Source organism: Chelonoidis abingdonii, chromosome 5 (assembly GCF_003597395.2).
Source record: "Chelonoidis abingdonii isolate Lonesome George chromosome 5, CheloAbing_2.0, whole genome shotgun sequence".
Classification (NCBI taxonomy): domain Eukaryota; kingdom Metazoa; phylum Chordata; order Testudines; family Testudinidae; genus Chelonoidis; species Chelonoidis abingdonii.
This window is the reverse complement of record NC_133773.1, coordinates 36,332,206-36,353,973: the sequence shown is the minus strand read 5'-3', so window position 1 is coordinate 36,353,973 and position 21,768 is coordinate 36,332,206. Positions and strand designations below refer to the sequence as shown.

General features: G+C 40.7%; 1 protein-coding gene across 1 annotated transcript in view; it reads right to left on the bottom strand.

Moving 5' to 3' along the window:
• Nucleotides 1–21,768, bottom strand: part of EMCN (endomucin) — a 108,096-nt gene that overhangs the window by 13,588 nt on the left and 72,740 nt on the right. Inside the window, exons 10-14 of the mRNA XM_032763041.2 lie at nucleotides 17,932–17,961; nucleotides 13,967–14,020; nucleotides 12,025–12,120; nucleotides 10,153–10,177; nucleotides 9,240–9,301 (exon numbers count right to left, since the gene is read on the bottom strand). Coding sequence (XP_032618932.2) covers nucleotides 9,240–9,301; nucleotides 10,153–10,177; nucleotides 12,025–12,120; nucleotides 13,967–14,020; nucleotides 17,932–17,961 — 267 coding nt within the window. The remainder of the gene's footprint in view (nucleotides 1–9,239; nucleotides 9,302–10,152; nucleotides 10,178–12,024; nucleotides 12,121–13,966; nucleotides 14,021–17,931; nucleotides 17,962–21,768) is intronic.

Below are 21,768 nucleotides of genomic sequence, written 5' to 3'. Positions count from 1 at the left end.
TTCTGAGGAAAGGGTGTTATGAACATGAACCCTGTGTGGGGTTTGAAGCACTGCTCACCTGCCAAAGCTCATGCTGGTGTTGGGGTAATTTTTGATAAGCTCATTAGCCTGCATGCAGGTTATTTTATTGTTTTTAATGTTTTATGTGCAATGTTTTATATCTTAAAATAAATATGCTTGCTTAGAAGGAACTGTGTGGTAATTTATAACTGTTGGTAATTACTCTGTTATCAGTCTCTGAAAAGAAGGCACAAGAAGCCTGCTTTGGCAGTCTGTCTTTTGCTGGATGATTCCACAGCATAGTCAGGGAATCATGCCATCTGGAAATACCCTTGTCAGAAGTGAGAGAGCTGTATGTCTCCACCCCAGATAGACAATGTCTGGGGAGATGGAAGCCCAGAGTGGGTGCCCTTTCTGGGCCACAGAGGGGGAATACATGTGCAGTTGCCTTGAACAGTGATAATCCCAAGCACAATACACATGCAGGACATAACCAGAGAAGCATGTGGAGTAACAGCAGCTGTCCTAAGGACAGGTCATTCAGAGGCCTTTATACTGCAGAGACAAGCACAAGGAGCTCTTTGAATTTAATAGGAGTGCTGCCCAAGTAAGCAATGTAGGCCATCAAAAATAAGAAGCTGTATTTTGTGTTAGATTTCTATGGGATGTTATTAATGAGGCCAAGTGTGCTTCGGTGTCACTCCACCACAACATCTATCAGCAAAAAACCCGGCATGTGTAACAATAATTTTGGTATAAAGCAATTGCAGCATAAGTGTGTCTTGGTCTGATGAAAATGTAACAATAGAGGCTAATTTTTCATAAAAGTGCAAAAGACATCTGTGGAGACCAGAAGCTGTATGTTCATCACTATAATTCTAAAATTAAAAAGGGAGGGAGTGTAAATAATGCTTGAAAATAGAACCACACTGAACTGAAAATGCAGCCACAGCAAAATGAGGGAGTGCAAAAATAAATTCAGTGATGACTACACAGTTGATTGTGGCCTGTTCAGCTAGTAACATTCACAGTAACACACTAGGAAATAGGAGACAGTGAGAGGCAGGTAATAGTAGGGGCAAAATCAGGGGACAGGTAGCTCTCACTTGAACCCAACCCAATGCTGATCTCCTGGCCACACTAGGCCTAACCAACCAATAGTTCCTTCTCACAACCAGCAGGACAGAAGTACCTATCCAGACAACAATGTCAGTTATGGGGCACAATGGAATAGAAAGATAAGGGATAGGTAGCTATCTACTGCTCAATAGCCAACCAGGGAAAGATGCAGAAAGAGGCAATTCCCCTGAGAGAAGGAGGTCTCAGGATACAGCTGGCAAACCAAGTATCCTGAAAATTCAGGTGCATATATCATTCCCCAGTGCTGTGATCCCTTAGCAGTCCCAAGAGTTTCTCCTCAGTGGCTGGGATAAACTTTGCTTTAAAAACTCTTGGAAACACATACAGGACACAGAAATAATAAACAACAAAATAACACTCATTTAAAAACACAACCACAGAGATGTGCAGAAAAATGTGTAATTGGACTAGATAGTAGCACTCAGAGGTCTCAGTCAGAATTGCGTGGTGGGTGCTGTACAGAAAAATAAAAGACATTCACTGCCTGGAAGACCATGTGGGGAGTTTATTTTTCAATTTCTATGAGGAAACAACAGTGACAGGTCATTATAAAATAAGAGACAAACTAAGAGAGGTTAAGAATAAAAATCAGACAGAAAGAAAAGAAGTACTTAAGGCCTGGATTGACATAGCCCTGGCAAGGATGACTTAGTTGGGGTTGATCCTGCTTTGAGCAAGGGATTGGACTACATGACCTCCTGAGCTCTCTTCCAACCCTAATATTCTATGATTGTATAATTTCTCCCAGGGGAGGACTTTCCATCAACAGCTCCAAGACTATCCACCTTCAAGGAGAAAAACAAACAAAAAAAGGCATTGAAAGCACAATAACAGAAGCAAAGATTTACTAAGTAGTCAAAGTCACCACCTTAAGTACGTGGGAATGCCTTTACCATTTCCAGGCACTGAGTATGCCAGTGGTCTGCTGCCTGCTGACCTGCATTGGAAGTCTCCTCAAAAGAGAAAGAGGGAATAGAAAGCACTTCCTACATCAGAGGGGTTTACACTTTCAGGTGACCCTGGATTCCTTCCTGTAGATCCTAGAAGAAATAAAGGAAATGAGAGAGAATGAAACCACTAGTGCAAACTGAAAAATGTGGTCTAATGTGGAACTATTCCCCATAGCCAAACTCCCTTTGGCATGAGCAGGGCACCCAGGATTGAGCCCACACTGGGTCAAACACACTGAAAACCTCAGAAAACAAACAGGTGCCTTACCTCCTTAAGCCCCATCGCCCAGATGTGCATGTGCTTATCACAGAAGATGCCTAGTCTCTAGGCCTGTAGATGGAGGGATAATTCCTTGTCTTCCTCTGACATGGTTCCAACAATAGCATGAGGGCATCATGTCTCGAGCACATTTGACCACAAATATGTCCTGACAGAACAAAATGCTTAAACAAAACATTGACTCCCCAGTGGAGTGAAGATGGGGGCATGCCTTAATTGTGAAATGATGGAAAACCATCGATCCAAAACACAGTTGCATAGGCATTTGCTCTGAGAGCTGTGCTAAGTATTCAGGTATAAGTGCCACAATGCACACATATTCCAATGTGTGGAGTGTTGAGTGAAGTAACAGACTCTTTTTTTCTGTCTCTCACTGACTAAATTCTGTCTTTCACTGATTTTTCTCACTCTCACTGTCTCTTCATCTCCTTCAGACACCACGTGCAGCATTCCTTATCATAAAGAGGGAAGCTGCGTGTTATGGATCATAGAGGTCATGGTGGAGAACAGCATGTTAAACAGGGCAATGGCACAAAGAATTCACAGGCCACAGTACCAAAATAAAAATAAAAATCCATTCTGTCAAGTATCTCACATCTTCAGAATATGCAGCTCACATGACTGTGCATGGAACATACCTGTGGGCAATATCATGGAAACCTGGTAGGTTCAATTACAACTGTTGGATACGAGAAGACCTAAGTTCATTAGTATTATTAATATCCAAAAGCAATGGTTGGAGATGCTCAAGTATACAATGGACCTGGGAAATACTGGGGAGTGTGGCTCTGTGTTCTGGGTTCGTGATTGGTTCAAATATTGTAGTGTGCTATCCGTGAGCACCTTGAACAGAGAGATGCCTCTTTCCTTCAATGTGGTTAATACCGAGGAATCATGGAACACTTACCAGGAAGGGGAAACAAGAACCAGCTGAGGGGAAATCACTATTCACAGACATCCATTCTGTCCCATTTCCCTCTGGTTGCATTCATCCTCTTGGGGAAAAGTATAGCAGCCCAAGAGAAAAGGAGAGGACCGTGCATGGACTGAGTACCAAATTGCCACCAAAGACCTGGATGTGCCACCTCTTCCCATTGGCTGCCCCAAGCACCAGAATGCTGCACTGGTGCTAGGAGCTGGCCCTGGAAGGAATGACACCTGGTGTATCAGAGTACATTCAGGTATCTGGATTCTCTAGGCAATTTGGCAATAACTTTTACATTGCCACATTCTCAGGAGACTTCATATTAAATATCATACTGGTGTGATAACAATATCAAAGACCATTGCTACAGTCAGACAGCTGCTAGTGCAGCTACTCCAGTCTTGGTTCCAGAGTGATGATTTATGATCCCCTATCCATGTATCAGTACAGTTCTACCATGTGCACTTCACATTTATGGGACATCCTCACTCCAAATGCTATGCCTCAGGGCTTTCTACAGATCTGTGATCCACTTCTTTCAATTGCCTTTTAGGGAGGTTAATAAATACACAGTCTACAATGAAGTAGATGAGAACCCAGCTCCCACTACAAAAGGAGATAGCTAGGATGTCATGTTGGGGTTTTTAAGATGTTAGACAACTGTATCTGGGTGATGACTGTACTTGTCTCTCACTTGTCAGAAAATCCTGCATTATTACTCATTGTCTGGAAACATGCCTAAAGTTGAAATGTCATATATAGAACTCTGTGGTGAATGCTCAGTCCTAGAACAGGAAAACCCAACGTAAGCGCATATATTCACAATTTTCCTGGCTGACTCTTGTGATGCATGCTACAGTATGTGATGGCTTCTTGTTGCTACCATGCAGAGCCCTTCATTTGCCACATAGTCAGTCTGGAGTGGCAAAGTGATATCTCTGCATGCTCCATGTAAAGCTTTCCAAACTATACACAGTATCCAAAGTTCTTGTCCAAGTCAAATTTTCACCACAGGGTGCATTTATACTCTCTCTCACTTCTCAGGTATTCTCATGTACTACTAAACTCTCACATGAAATCCATACCTTATAGACATATATTCTTCAGCACACACATTTTTCTTATTTGTTTCTAAAATGATGAGAACATTAAACTTAGTTTTACATGGTTTTCCTAATGTCATAAGGCCCATTGGCAGAACAAATGTATTTGGCCCAGCTCTTTGGTTGGAAGACATTTTCTGCTCTTTTTCAACATTATTTGTAGATATCCCTCTGTATGTTCTAAAATTCTTCGCTACTTCTTTAAAGTATGATCCAAATGCACTGCTGAAATAGGCCAGTCTCCTTTGTTCTCTATTGCCAGAGATCAGATGCAAAATTCTGCCTTGACACACATCTCATCCACGCAACCTGCATGGATTGCAGAAGACAGTGAGTTTCCAGGATTGCATGTCAGGGCAAAATGTTTCCTGGTACTTTCATTTGCTTTTCTAAAAAGTCATTGTTCCTTCCTCATCACCAAATTGCTGTGGATAAATCCAAAAACACCAACTGTGCTTATTGACAAAGCTTACTTCAAATACAAGATCAAGATTAGCCATTTATGTAAACTTCCCAAAGCACACTGCCTCCATGGAATATTGAGTGACAATACACCCAATCAGTGAAACAACAGAAGCATTACCATTGGTTGAATATACACTTTGAGGGCAAGACACATCTAAAACCACTGAGAGATGATTACGATACAGGAAAACATTCAAGCATGTGTTTAACTAACAAACTGAATAGCTCCATTGACTTTGATAGAACTACTCACACATGTACATTCTTAGCTGCTTTCCTGGATTAAGACCCTCAACTTTTTGCAGATTACATATGCACCACAATAAAAATAATAATAGAGTCAATGGCAGCCAAAGTGAAGTCCTTTCAATGCTATTTGTGAAAATGAAGCTGGCTATACTACGATTTCCTCTTTAATTGAAAAAAGAACAGGAGTGCTTGGGGCACCTTAGAGACTAACAAATTTACTTGAGTCTTTAATTGAGTTGCTTTTCCTGAATCTAGTTTAAAAAAAAAGGAATGCATATAAAAGTTTATATGACAGATATGGCAGTTTGGGAGATCTTATTGAATTAAGCTTAAATAGCTTTGGAGTCCATTGTACTATAAATGCAAAGTTGATGTGCTATGTGGGTTTGTATGTAATTCCTCTAGGGGGGAGATATGGCCAATGTAAACACTGGGAAGGATTATGAGCTTCAAAGGACTATTTGAAACAATGTGCCTGACAAGAATGAATTTTGGGACAAAGTGAAGTGTGTTTCCCAGGAAATCTCTAGGGGGAGGTGTGTGCAAAGGTATCACCTTTGATTATGCAAAAGGTCAGCCTTTGGAAACGACACGCTGAGGAGGGCACCTTTGTCTCCTGATTACCTATCCCTGGTCTCGAAAGATCAAAGGCCTAAGCTATACAAAGAGGTGACTCTCAGATTCATGGAGGTGATTGTTCTGAGCCAGCAGCTGTTATGAACTTTTAACCATAGGAAAACCCTTTGGTGGAATTCAAAAGATGGATCACTTGCCAGAGTCCTTTCTGGAGCTGAGGGGTGATCTCTGGTAAACCTATTAGCATGTGTGTAAGTTCTTTTATTGTGCTTTAATATGTTTTTTCTGTGATGCTCTCACATGAATTTACATGCTTAGAAAGAACTGTGTGGTAAACTATAACTGTGGACAATTACACTGTTTATAGCCTCTGAGGAGAAAGCAAAATGCAGACGCAGGCCATTTAGGCAGCCTGGTAAAACACTCCATCACCAGGGAGAAAGATGTGGGTCTCTTCCCAAGAGAGTTGATGGCTGAGGAGCTGGGACCATAAACGTGGGTGCCACTGTTGGATCACTGAGGAGGAATGCAGGTGCACTGTGACAGTTTACATTGCTCCAGAATAACTTTTTCACAATGTAATTGTTTTTAGTATACTCACTAACTTAGTCTGACACTTCGTACTTTTCTGTGTATCTGTGCTATTATGAAATGACTGTCTTTGGGCCCAAATCTGCAACCTGTATTCAAATGAGTAAATCTTTCTTACATTAATAGATACTTTGAGGTGACTAGGACTTGTGTGAGTAAGGAGTATTTTCATCAGGTTTGTAATATGAATGGACCCTTTTTCAGATTTTTTTTAAAATTTAATTAAATTAAATCAAATCATTTTAGGAAACTTGGAAGAAAAATGCCATTTATACCCGCGGATATGTATTTAATTTCAGAATTTATTAAAATGTAGAATTTCATCAGTAAAAGAGTCAGGTGTATTAAATATGAATAGCATTAACTAGGGGGGAAATTCATGTTCCCTAAGTGGTTATGATTCATATCTTCCAAATGTAGCAAACATACAGCATACCTCGGTAAAAGAGAATATTAAGCATTCTCTCCACAGAAGGAGTTCAGATAGCCAACTTGTGATCTAGAAGCTGATTAAAAAGACCTCAGGCCCCATCTTGTAAAACACGGGCACCTGATTCTCTTCTCATTTAACTGATTCAAAACAGGAGTAACCCACTGAAATCAATGGCATTATTCCAGTGTTAAAATTGGTGAGAGGGAAGAATTAGGTCCTGTAGGTGTCCAAGAAATCTAGTAACTACCAGAAGCTTTATGCAGCTTTTTAAAGAAATACTGCAATTTTACAAACACACACACACACCACTCCAATCCACTTAAAATACACCTATGATCTCAGTTTCTAATAATACATTTTAAAAAATCCCCAAGCAAGCCCTGGAATTCAATTTTGTGTTTTATAAGACCTGGATTCCATTTGTCTTGCAACAGCAGGTCAGGGTCAGTTAGAGAGTGAAGGAATGTGGCTCTGCAGCCAGCCTAGGATAAATGGGTACTGCTCCAGCCAGGCAAAGCATTTGGAGCCTGATCTCTTTGACTGCAACAGGCCAACGGGAGCAACGGGATTTGCAGTGCAGCCAGTAGACCGCAGACTGTACCACTCCTTGCTGCCATATGTGTGAGGTAGTTTGGGTTGGCTACCAGCCCCAGAAGATCACACAGGATTTTGAGGAGAGGGCACAACAGCTATGTAGCAGCCCCTTGAAACTGCCACTGGGGGGAAGCAGCCAGCCAGGACCCATTAAAGACTCCAGGAAGAGGAAGAAGGGTGGAGACTTGAGGAACTCTTTCCCTGCAGATTTGTGATGGCGAGTGTCTACAGCTGCGGTGGGGAAGGACCTATGTAGGTCAGGAAGGGTCCTGTATTGGGATGGAGAGGGAGTGAAATCTCAAATCTCATGAGGACAGTTGTTCTCATGAGAAGGTTTGCTTTTTTTGGTGCAGTAACTGGGATTCAGATTAGCATGGTCTGAGTCTTGATCTAAATCACTATCTCAGTCCTCCTGCATTTCACAATATTTTCTTGTAGCTCCTAGTTCCACTGCAAGTTCTGTAGGGATATTATTTTATTATGCTTAAAATGAGGAAAGTTTAATTCCTTTCACAAACATTATATATATCCTCTGTTTCCTCCTTCAGATTTTATGATGTCAATAATTTACAATAAACAACATCAAGTTAGCGCATGACAGAGTAAATTGTAATACAAAGCCATAATGAGGGCAGTATTTTGTAACAAAAGAGACTGTTGAGTGATAGAAGCAGAGCTGGGTGAATACTGCAAAAAAGTAATTGCACACATTAATTCAAACCAAAAGTAGGAATTTTGGAGACAGTATTTGCAACTCCTTTTATTTGCTTTCTGCAAATACTCATAATCAGCCAAGTTTTGTTCACAAAAATATCTACATAATGGGTCACACATGATTACACTCCTGGAAACGTTTCCTGGGTCATCTTAAAAGCCAAGGTCTTTGTGGGGATGAGAGTCATACAATCAGAGTAGAAACATAGCTGACTGTACATAACTTGAACAGTAGATTATGAACAGCAAATACTAGAAGTATGTTAGCAAGCAGTTTGCAAGCAACCATTTGCTGAAGAATTGTGAATAATGAACAAAGTCTGTTCACAGATCATTTGCCAACAGAAAAAGGGGATTATCAAATATGTTAATAGTTCACCCTGCTCTACGTAAGAATGCAAGTCCCCCACATAAATAAATAAATAGATAGATAAAAGAAAGAAGTGTTCTTGTGAAGTCACAAGGATCAATTATCCAGACTTACTACATTTCCTAGATTTGGGCTCTTGTTAATGACTGGTGTTTAAAGGGACAACAAAAACTTTAAAAAATCACGTTTTAAAAATTAAATTTGAACAAATTTTGAAAAAAAATTATTTTCACTATAATGTTTGAGTCTGATCCAAAACCTAGTAAAGAGACTCCCATTGACTTCAGTGGGCTTTAGATCAGATCTTTTACGTCCATTTGGCATTTCTCTCAGCTGGGACAAATGAGAATCAGTGAAGTCAACTTCTCAATGCTGCAATGCTTAGGCTGCAAATATTGCAGACCACTGTTTATTGAGTGGGACAGCTGCTCTGCAACTGTTGTCCTTGAGTACTTGCATTTTAGGTCCTTATTCCATATGTGGCATCCTGACAACGTGAAAGTACCTTCTGTCCACACCATTGGGTCAATTGGAGTTCTACTCAGGGAAAATGGCTATTCCAGAGGAATACTGAACTTGCTTCTAGCATGGTGCAAATTCATAATACCAAATGTCATTATGATTGTTTCTAGGTTTTAGCTATAAACATAGCTTTAATCTCCTCAGACAAGCAATTTTTCCCCAACTTTCATTAAAGACAGAGTCTGCATTTACTTCAAGTCACTATTTGGCTGCTACTAAGGAATCATTTTGTGATTTTTTTACAGGACAGGGACAGCGTAAACATCAATCGACATCCAAACTCTTCTTCTCCCCAGCCTTTTCGATCAAAGAAAAGCATCCACTTACCCGTCTCAGGAGAAGCTGTCTTTACAGAAAGAAGTTTGACACCCTCTTTATCTGTTGTGGCTCTGTTTTAGTTGGGAGACATTTGAACAGACAATTAGCATCTGACTTCTGCATATTTGTCAGTGCAGAAAGTACTAAGGGTATGATCCTGTATGGTGGAGTCTGTCATGTTGGGAATCCCCACTGACTTTAGTAGGGCTTTGCATGGGTACAAAAATCTTCTTGCATCACTCTGATTGTAGGGCCTAAACCAACATTTTTCAAAGTGGGTGTGCAGAGGAGAGGGCTAATGGGAGAAGCTGCTGTGGGATGAGAGAAGCTTCCTTTTCTGCTCCTGCAAGGTCTCTAATACACCTGGCCACAGAAGCAGCTCAGGCATACAGGGCTACAGGTTCAAGAAGAAGCGCGCCAGCCAAGCTTTGTGTTTCTTCACTCAAAACACAGTTCAGCTTCATGGACACGTCTCGGCCCCACTGAGTCGGCAGTGGGCCCTCCAGCCATCCCAAGAAGCATGTACCCTGATGGATCTGTCTCAATTTTACTCTGTGGCAACACATGTACAGCTCATCGTGCCAATGCAGTCTCATTGAATGGAAGTGAATTAGTGAGTTAGGGAATGGGGAGGAGAGCAAAATAAAAAAAAAAATAAAAATAAAAGAGAAACAAGAGAAAAAAGAAGGGAGATGGGAAAGAAAAGGAGAGAAAGAGGAAATGGACAGAAAAAAGCAAAGAGGCACAACTGTGCCCTGAAATACATACTCTCAAAATGGTGTTTCCCCCTTTTGGATATTTTTATGGGTGTTAACAGTTTATTATATTTCAATTGAGAAAATTAAGAACATTCAGAAATTGCTGCCTTCACAAGAGCCACGTGACTAGGCTTAAAGGACTGCAGGGGCATAGTTTAACTTACTGTTCAGTCCCAGTCTCTTGTCTCTCTGGAAGAAGAAACAAATTTATGTTATTCTGATTGCCTAGATATGGGCTAAATAACAAGCTTAAACACAGCCTGACTAGTATAAGCCTATTTTGAGATTTTGTAGCTCTGCATCAAATATTAATACAATAATAAACAAACAGGAATAACAACTTGCACTTATCATGCAGGGTCACCATGATTTGTAAAGGTGGCCAAGTATGATTATCATAATTTTTACAGAAACTCAGGAACAAGGATTAAATGACTCACAGAAGATCACATAACAAGACCACGAAGCTAAAGGGAACTGCTGTATGGGTTTTCCTGTATCGATTGTCCAAGTTACAATCACTGCCCATCAAAGAATAATCTCAGTTTTCATGGGTTTGTTCCAGGTCTTGCAAGCTTAATTTTGCAGCCATGCCATGTTTGGAACTCCCACCGTCCCCACACACCAAGGACAGTTAGACACCTGAACTTTTTGTTTGGGGCTTCTCATGTATCAGTATTTTCACATTGATCCTAATTTCATGGCGTTGGATCGACACAGAACATCAGAGTACAATGTGATGACAGTATCATCATGGTGTGATTTGAGACACAAAAGTTTTCCCTTTTTTTTTCATATCTGTAACACTCCAAAGTTACCATGTTGCAGTCTCCAGCCTTCCAGACAAGAAGTGGACACAGACAAACAAAGAATTATGCGTGCTATGTATTCCACATTCTTTATTCTTGTCCTGTGGGTGGGTGGGTGAGGGAGGAGGGTTAGATTAGATATATTTCTACAGCACTGGTTTTAAGAGTGTGGACGTTTAGTGAGCTAGAGGTAGGCAAATACTTCAAAAGATGTCCACAAATATTCATTACAATTTTAAAATGAATTTGCTTTGATTGAGTTTGTATTTGCAGGGGGAAGTCAGAGAAATTCTCTCCACTTAAAATCTTCACTCCTTGGCAATGAAGATTCAGTAATTTTCCAGGCAAGGAATCATTTCCCTTTTATGTTTTTGCGGTCTGCATTGTCATTTTCAAAATTTATTACAACATGCTATTTACCTTGGCCTGTAGCTTCAAGGCCTTGTTATAACTCCACATTTCCAGCCCCCAGGAATTTCACAGCTAAATCCCTGCACAGAGCTCCCAGCTCTTGCCGGCTTGAAAGCAGAGAGACCACATTATGGATTCAAATTTGTCTCTCCTACTTAATAACACACTGCATTTGCCTCTGGCCCACTAAGCTCATTCTCCAATACGTCTGGCAAAATTAATGTAGTAAAGTTATTTCCCCCTGTGAGCCTCAATATTTTATGGGTAATACTGGAAATGGTGGCAGACTGCTCTGTCCAAATCACTGCTTATTGATGAAAATACTGGTTTCCCTGGGATTTTATGTGGACAAGGGAAAATATAAACATGGGATCTCTCCAAAAAAAGGAAAAATTGATTTTTCCCCTTGTGCTTTGAACAGAGCTAAAATGAACACAGCTGATTTTAACAACAAATGCAACTTATTTTGCCCCTTGCTTTTCCAAGCAATTTCTGTCTGCAGACTATGGTCATTGACAGCGTCACCACAGCTGTTTGTTAGGTAACTGCTAAAGAAGAGAGAGCATTAAACACATTGGATTTGTGTGTTCTACAACAGGTGTTGTTTCCTCCCCTACATATACCCCATAGTGATCTTAATAAAGAAGTGTTAATTCCTTTTTTGACTAAATATTTTCAAATCAGCACGGTTATCTATCCGAATACAATAAAATTTGTATGCTAGGACAGATTTTAATACAAACATTTGCAGTGTTCCTTTAATAACGAGTAGTATATCGAAGAGTTCCTGGCTGCAGAAAAATGTTGAACAAATACCTGTGGTTTTCCTCTGGCACATTCTGTACAAAGCCACCAGAATGAACACAGAAAGGGTTATTACTATCAAGGCAATCACAACTGGCAAAATAATATCTGCAAAAAGTGGAGAAAATAATTTTACCAATCACATTCCACTGGCATAACTTTAAACATATATAAATATCAAACAAATTAATCTCTTCTCTTAGCTCCTCCTCCATTAGTACAGCTGAAGCTATTAATTTCTCTTGAATCTTGTTACATTTGTTACTCCTCATGCATTCACTAGGTGTCAGCCTTGCAGCCTTTTTGAAAATCAGGCCTTTAGGCAACAAAGAAAGATTTAGTGGCTTCCTCCCCCATCCCTGATCATTTTGGAGTCTCTGTTTAAATATCAGACTCCTAACAGTACAGAGTGTATTCACATGCACATGTCTTTAGGTCATTAAGGTTATAATTTCTCCACACATGGGAATACTCTAATCATGATAAAAATACAAAATGTTCACCTTGAGAGTTAATAGCCCCAATATACATTTTCAGCACCCATATTCCAGGAACAATTTAAAAAAAAATCATGTACTGCAAAACAAGGCAGATTTGAAATTCAGTGACTAAAGTGATTATTTCTTTTTTATTATGGTAATCACAGAAAGACATGTAGGAGTTACACAGTTTAGTAACATTCTGCACAATACCTATGACAAGAGATACAAAAAGAAAGATTTCTTTTAAAAATGAGGCAGTTTGTCTCCTTTTATTATTTCCAACCATCTGTTGTTTCCTGACAGGTATTTCCCAGCCACGTAGTAAGAACGTGTACAAGGAAAGATTTATGTAATAAGAGAGACTTTCTGGAAAATGGCCCCGTTTCTCTCTAATTATAATTTTTCATGGCTCCCTCCTTCACGTTCAAGTTTAACAGGCTAGCCTGGTGGCCTAAAGGAGGGTTCTCTGCCCTGCAACGTGGGAGATTCCCAGACATACACTAGCACTCCCGAAGCTGATAGAGCACTGCATCAATTCAACAGCAACCTTCTCTCACTGTTTAAACAGTGGTATTGTCTGGATTCTGGGAAACCTAGCTTTATTTCCTAGACCACCTCCAGCTCTCTCCAGGCTAAGAATGATGAAGAAGCAATAGGTTCAGATTCTGCGGAACAGCAGTGGGGGGATACTTTGCATTATTCAATAGCAGTCTTTCTGACAGGCGAAGCACTAGCAGTGATACTACCTGGATCCAAAGGAAGAGCTGATCTAGATAAAAAAAGATGGAGGCCACTTAGAAGGGCCTCCTTGGTAGGGGGATAAAATGGGGAAGTAGAATCATCATAGCTCCACCAAGGATGGAGTTGATCCTTTCCAAGTTTCTTGAGGTGATTTAAAATATAGCTACATCTGCACTGGAGCTAAGTTTAGATCTTAGAGAAAACTGAATATGCATATAGCTGAGCAAATATTAAGAAGAGTATTAGAAAGCAGACCTGCAATAACACTTCCTCACAAGATGTACATGCGTTTTATCATATACAAGAAAGGGAGTAGCACCCTCAGACCAACTGCTTGAAGAAGTTTGGAGAATACAACCTAAGACTGCACACATTTACCCTGTGCCTTGACTGGCTCTCTCAGTGCCAAATTAAAGGTATGTGAAAGGCAAGCAATTTAGTCCTGTATTTCCCCAGGTCACTTTTTCACTCATGTCCCATTGCCTTCAGTCCATGGGAATAATTGCGCTGTTTTGAGTTGAGAGTAGTGTTAGCTCAGTGCTCATTAAGCCTTGCTTCTCTATGAGTAAAGCCTTATAACAGAGACAGTTCAATCGGTTTCATAATGGAGCCCATAATCCAGGAAGGACTGAGATCAGGCTTCTTGTTTCATTGCTGTTCACTCACCTAAAACCAAACAGTTTCTACCAGCAAATTCTAAAGACAGAGAATGAAGAAATATATGTACTCACTGGAATACTGGTCATTATCCGCTTGTTTGTCATTGCTACCAGGACTGCCAGGACCTATTGGCAAAGAAACTAATTATCTCTCAGGTGAATTCAGACCTTGTTTTATAAAAGCATCCCCTCTTTAATTTTATCCAACCAGTCCTGGAATAAGAGCACAGCTCCTTCCCTCCCACCCCACCGCTGTCATATGTGTTCTATAGAGAAGGTATCATTTGGGCTGACAAATTGCTTTGGTGACTTGGGCTCTGCAATGGGGAGGAGTCTAGCTGAGGGGAATCTGCTGTGGGCTAGGAGAAAATGCTCATCAGGAATGTGCACTGTGAATGTAGCATAGCATCCAGCCCTGGGACCATCTACATGCTCTCTCTCTCTCTCTCTCTCTCACACACACACACACTCTGAGTGTGCATGCTCAGTGTTTCGGTACACATATTTCCTGCCATGCAAAAAAATAAATAAATAAAATTGTGGGTGAAGATTAGACGTGCATCGAAAAGAGCAACGACGATAAGTCTGACTAAAAGAATCCACAGTCAGAAACCAACAATAAATGAAAGAACACAACAGGCTGAAACTTCAGAACTTTAACCACTTTCTTGAGAGTCAAGTGTTTTCGTGGGAGATGAATGCTCTCTCTGCTGTGTTTATAGACAGAAATGGTTGCTTAGTTTAATCAGTACTAGGAGTACTCTAGGGATTTTCCAGGATCTGTCTTCTAACCACTGTTTTCTACCTTTGGGCACTAATTTGAATTGAAATCAGCTATCAATTACCAAAGTAGTTTATTACCTCACTGCAGAAAGGTTAAAGAAAAACAAAATCACTGAATCTGAAAGAAAAAGCAAACACCTATGCTTCCGTGCTTACATTTCACTGCACACATGACTACATTTTTTAAAAAAGGAGGTCTGAGTCACACAAGATGTGGTATCGTGCACCTAGAACTGCATGTGCAATTACTGCAACTAAGCATACAAACTGGGCAAATGGCCTGTCTCAAAAAAAAAGGTGTTAGGTGCCTAACTATAATAAAACAATAGCAGAGCCACAGGATTCAGGGAGCCTGGGGCAAAGCAATTTCGGGGGCCCCTTTGATAAAAAAAAAAGTTGCAATACTAGAGAATACTATATTCTCGTGGGGGCCCCTGTGGGGCCCACGGCCTGGGGCAAATTGCCCCATCTGCCCATAGTAAGGCATAGTATTTACATACAGATACAATATAAGAAATAGCTCTATAATGGAGTAAAAAAAGAGAAAGGTGGATTCAAGAGAGCTAATAGCACACAGAATCATAGAGCTGAATGCCAGAAAGGACCAACAGATCGACTCATTTGTATATCACAGGCCACCAACATCATCCTCACACTAAACCCAACAACCAAAAGTAGACCAAGGTATTACACAGCCCACAGAAGACTAGCCTATTATGTGTCACAGACAGAGTATATAGTAGGGTTATGTATAATACATAGCATAGTTATTACTTTTTTATGTATGTTATGGTGGCCCCTAGAGGCTTCATTCAAGATGGAGTCCCACTGTACCACAGACTGCTCAGCACAACACACAGACACACACACACGAGTCGCCATCCCAACGTGCTTATAATCTAAATAGAGTGAGAAAAAGGAAAGCCCCATTTTACAGATGGAAATTGAGGCACACACAGAGATTAAGTCACTTTCCCAAGGTTGAAGGAAATCAGTGGCAGAGCCAGAAATTGAACTCAAAGCTCCTGAGGCCCAGTTCTGTGCCTTACACTCTAGACTATCATTTTCTTATATTGGTACTGTAAACATGTAGGGATAGCATATAATTGTAATAACAAACTGAGCGTGAAACTCAGCTAAGCCTTAGAGCTGGGGTCAGCAACATTTCAGAAGTGGTGTGCCGACTCTTCATTTATTCACTCTAATTTAAGGTTTCGCATGCCAGTAATACAGTTTAATGTTTTTAGAAGGTCTCTTTCTATAAGTCTATAATATATAACTAAACTATTGTTGTATATAAAGTAAATAAGGTTTTAAAAATGTTTAAGAAGCTTGATTTAAAACAAAATTAAACTACAGAGCCCCCTGGACCAGTGGCCAGGACCCAAGCAGTATGAGTGCCACTGAAAAGCAGCTTGCATCCCACTTTTGGCATGCGTGCCATAGGTTGCCTACCCCTGCCTTAAAGCATGGGCTGTCCCCTGCTGTACTAATTTCAAACTCAAGGCCAATCTAGAGGGAGCTTCAGTTTTTAATCTATTCTTCTTAGATTGCCATAACTCTGTGCTCAACTATAAAATAGTACCTTGCCTACAGCTGAAGAGGAGGAGAAGGGACAGGATTGCTTCTCTACAGGCTTGCTGGATATTACAGGGTTTATTGCATTTTTCAGATAACTTTAAACAACAGGAATGTTTATCATGCAACATGTCTGGTTGGCAGCAGCTACGCTGGGAGTCATGAGATCTGGATTTTATTCCAGGCTCTGCTACTGATTGGCTATGTGACCTTGGGAAAGTCACTTAATCTCACTGTTTCCCTTCCTATCCTATTTCTGCCTTGTCTAGGATTTTAAGATCTTTGTGGCAGGGATTATTGCTTACTATGTACTGGTACAGTGCTTAGCACAAGGGGGCCCTGATTTTGATTGGCATCTTTAAGTGCTATAATATAATATAGATAATCATCATCCAAGGCCCTTATATCTGCAAAGTACAAGTTACCTCTTCTGGGGTGTCTGTCTGCTGGAAAGTGAAAATGCAGGAATGGAATTCATAAGCCATCATAAAGAGCCTGAGATAATTCTAATAACTTTCATAATTCAGTGCTATCTCTTCAGATTTCTCAGAGGAATATTATCAAAACATTCTTTACATTTCCTGTACTTGCTATAGCACGAATTATGCAAGCAAACAGAAAGCACAAATTCAACTGATCATGGATACTGTTTAAATCCAGTAACAAACAAATTAAACAGAAAGGCTTGTCACAATAAACGTGGTCCCAGAACTCGGCATGCGTGTTCTCAGGTGAGAAGCTAAGGATTTTCATTCATCCTTGTGTTTTCTTCTAGCTCACTTCATTAAATGATGCATAGTAACACCCACTTATGTGACTGACTGACTGATTGACTGAAGAATAAACCATTTACAGGACCAGTAGGATAAATCACTGGCATTTTATATATATGAAATTCTCAAAAAGAACTGCAACAGTTAAAAGGGATCTCTATTAAGAAGCTAAAATGGGTAAAGGAATACAAACTTGTACTCAATTATCAGTTTTATTAGCTAAAATTCTCCCCCACACCAAGCCCACCCACCTATACTCCCTGTCTGAATGTGAATTTGGAAGATGTTTAACAAAACACAAAATGATCTGTGCAAGTCTTAGAGTATGGGGAGAGGGTTAGTCCTCCTGGTTGCAGGAGGCGAAGTTCTAGAAAGAGCTGGAAGAGACAAAAGAACAGCATACAGAAGAGCCTGCTCTTTGATAACTCCAAAGAGCGGTCGAAAGGACAATACCAGCTGAGCGGCTGGCACAGAACACTGTTGCCCCCTGAGATCTGCCAGTACTTGCTAATTAAAAGAAAAGTGATACAAGAATTAAGAGTGACTATAATAAGCATCTTAGAATATTTTGGCAAATATTTTATTCTTGTATCAATTTTCCACTGCAACCTAATCTCTCTTTAGCCTTTTTAGAGAGCTTTAATTTTGTGCCTGTACCCTGTATGTTTTCAGTGTCTCCTGCTGTAATAATATGTTCAGTTGGATTATCAGGAGAAACTATCTCTTACAGCAACAAATATATGTCTCCTCCCATTTTAGTGCTATACTTCGAACTCATTCTTTCTCCCTGGAGCTTCCTGGTGTCCTTTATATGTATGATCCCTCTTTCATTCTGTTCTCCCCTCCCTGCATTCAATTCCCTTTAATGAACGTGTAAGGACTAGGTTCTTTTCTCACTCTTACTTGGTGTTAATGGTGATGTCCAGTGTGAGCCTATAAAAAAGAGACAAAAAGAACACTATGGTTAGCAGTTGCTTTAAGATTAGTGGTACCGTGCTGTGTGGATACTTGGAGGAAACTGCTTGCATGCCTTAGAAACTAATAAACCCCAAAAGCTGGTGTTGCTTTAAAGAATTCGAAACTTGCTTTGTTTGAAAAAGTTTTGCACTTAAAAACTCTTTGTTATATGATAGAGGAACAGGCTTTAAATTGAATGCCCATCCCAGCTGCAGTGAACATTTTTCACTAAGGGTGGCAAAGCTTTTTTGCATGATGCTTAGAAAGCTACAACTGGAAAGATACTAAATCAGTAGGACTTATTCATGAGGCACTAGATAGCCACTTATTCAGTGAATTGCATGGGAGTGAGCTACAGAGTAATTGGAGTACGCTCTCCCAGTATTGCATTGCTATTTTTGAAGCATCATGGGTGCATGTCACCATGCATCACTGTAGTAACACAAAGCAGTGCTGAGATGTAAGGCTCTGGCTACTTTTTGTGACTCTCTTCGATTCTGTTCAACGTGATAGCTTCTCTCTTCTTTCCAGGCTCAACAAAAGAAGCTCTGGTCAGACCAATGGATTCTACAAAGAATGCATGTGGGTCCCCGACGATACCTGGGGGTAGGTATGATTACCCTAAGGATGAAATTCACCCTGTGCAGAGAGCCAGCACCAGGCCTATTTTGAGGATTTAAGAAGTACATAGGCTTTGGGTTCACCCATGTACAGGTTGTGAATTTCAACCTTTTGTTTTAAGAGAGTTTAGATCCCTAGCGCAAAATTAGTCAGAATACATTGAGGTTACTTACTGTAGAATTACCCTGTTACAACCTGTCTTTTAGGTTAAGTCTGTATTGCAACAGAATACACAGGAGCAGTAGCAAAAAAGGGGAAAGCAAAAAATAAAAGCATGTACATTTGAAAAAGAACAGTATCTAATAGAAAACAAATAGCCCCTATCTTCACTTTTGTCCCCCACTTCTTCCTCTATGTTTCTGCTACCTACAATCTGCGCAGTGAAACTTTTAGAAACAGCAGTACTTGCCCGTCCTGGGCCCAGCGACTCTGCTTTCTAGCCATGTTATGAACAAACAGAGATCTCTCCTGCACGGTATGGAGCTGCAGAGGGCTTTCAGTCTGCTCTGCTCCTCAGAAGATTTAGCCCTCCGACTTGTTTTTAGAAGATAATATTAGGCACTGTGTACAATGAAGTTTCTTTTTTTTTAAAAAAGGAAACATAGTTCTAATTGCTTAATCTTAGCCTAAGAGCAAGAGTAGTAATAGTTTAATCATTGTGTTCTCAGTGATGTAAGAGCTCCTGTCCACCTCTGACCATATTGCTGTAACCCTTGTTCCTCCTTGCCCCATTCTCTCCATAACTGCCAACTGACTCCTAGCTGGTGTGACAATAACAGATCTCCTATGCTTATGGGACTGGGTGGGGGTGGAAGTGACCTTGCACAGCATCAGCAGGATCAGAGAAGCATAAAGCCACTGGTGCTATGTGCCATTTGATTGTAGCCAAGGGCCTGTTTGCTGCAACTAATATATTCCGAAAAAGTTCTGAGACTACAACTTGAGTACGTGCCTTTCAGTAGATAGCTGGTATTTAACTGGCAAACATCCCAAGTGTCTTCAGTGCCTCATTGTGACAGGTAACTAGTTACTTCAGACCCTCAAGTGTCACAAACCCTTTAAAAAATGAATATTCATTAATTAGCTTAGTGATTTTTGGCTAGTAGTCTGCAGAGCAGCAGGAGTAATGTGCATCGTTAATGAAGAAGAAATGGACCTAATGCTTGCTAACCTATTACTGTTAGATGCAACATTTTCTCCAGTAATTGTGTGGTACAGTAATTCCTATTCTTGTTAGAATGCTGCTGTGCCATGTCTTGACTAGAACATCTTTGGAAATTAAGAAGGCTAGTGAATATTTCAGATTTGGAGCCATGGATTGTCATCACATCCAACAGTGGTCTTTATGATACACTGTTAAACTCTCTCACATGTGCATTGTGAAAGTCAATGAGAGCTGGGCACCAAACTCCTCTTTGAAACTCTCCCCTTTTATATACTGTTAGTGGAATGCTGACCCTTTAGTGTGACAGAGGCTTCCCCAGCATGGGCTAGCTGACTGTGACTGTTTCTATCTGGTGTGCACCTCACTGTCATCATCCTTATCTTGGTGGTCTCCAAACTGACTTACTGAAAGGGGGCTACCTTTAATGAATATTCAGAAGCTACAGATGGTGCAGGACACAAAGCCTGATAAATTAGTGGTGTGAAAAACAACAACCAGTCCTCCTTTACAGACAGCCCCCCCAACCTGAAGCAAATACTCACCAGCCACTACACACCACACAACAGAAACATTAACCCAGGAACCAGTCCCTGTAACAAACTGCGTTGCCCATTCTGTCTACATATCTATTAAAGGGACCCCATCATAGGACCAAACCACATCAGCCACACCATCAGGGGCTCGTTCACCTGCACATCTACCAATGTGATATACACCATCATGTGCCAGCAATGCCCCTCTGCCATGTACATTGGCCAAACCAGACGGTCTCTACGTAAAAGAATAAATGGACACAAATCTGACATCAGGAATCATAACATTCAAAAACCAGTGGGAGAATACTTCAATCTCCCTGGACACTCAATAACAGACTTAAAAGTGGCAATTCTTGAACAAAAAAACTTCAGAAACAGACTTCAATGAGAAATGGCACAGCTGGAATTAATTTGCAAACAGGACACCATTAAATTAGGCCTGAATAAAGACTGGGAGTGGATGGGTCACTACAAAAAGTAATTTTTCCTCTGCTGATACTCACACCATCTTGTCAGCTGTTGGAAATGGGCAACGTCCACCTTGATTGCATTGGCCTCGATAGCACTACAAAAGTAATTTTCCCTTTCTTGATGTTCACTCCTTCTTGTCAACTGTTAAGAATAGGCCACTTCCACCTTAACTGAATTGGCCTTGTTAGCACTGACAGCCCTCCTCCCCGTCCACCACTTGGTATGGCAACACTCATCTTCTCATGTGCTGTGTATTTATACTGCCTACCGTATTTTTCACTCCATGCATCTGATGAAGTGGGTTTTAGCCTACGAAAGCTTATGCCCAAATAAATTTGTTAGTCTCTAAGGTGCCACAAGGACTCTTGGTTGTTTTAACAACCAGATAGCAGCTGTTCTCCAAAGCTTGTAGAAGCTTCCAGTTTGCACCTGGGTGCAATTCAAGGTGTTAATTTTGATCATGAAAGTCCTACATGAGTTTGGCCTGGCTTCCTTAGAATCTGCATCTTTCCACATGTGCTACCCTGGCCGTTGAGAGGAGCTAGGATATTTTTGCTAACAGCCTCTAACTGGTGCACTCTCAGCTCTGGAATTCTCTTCCTCCAGTTGTCTGACAGAACCAGCCAATTTTGTGTTTAGTGAAAGGCCTGTCTATTTTCTTAGGGCTTTTTCTTTGCAGGGTGATAGTGAGGACTGCAGTTCTCTGATTTTATCCTGGAAGAATCTGTAAGGAGAGGTAGACTACAACTCTGCAAGAGAGACTGGCATGTGATCTGCACTCCAGCTCTTCTGGATGGTGAAGCAGCCCAAATGCTGCTTGAGGGAAAGCTGCCATAATTCAGAGCAACCCTCTGGCTACTCTAAATGATACCAAGGGCTAAATCAGCCCCTGGAGCAGACCAGAATCCTGGAGGTGTGTAAAGACACTTTCAGGCCAGGCTCCAGGGGTTTTGCCACCCCAAGCAGCCAAAAAAAGAAACCCCAAAAAAC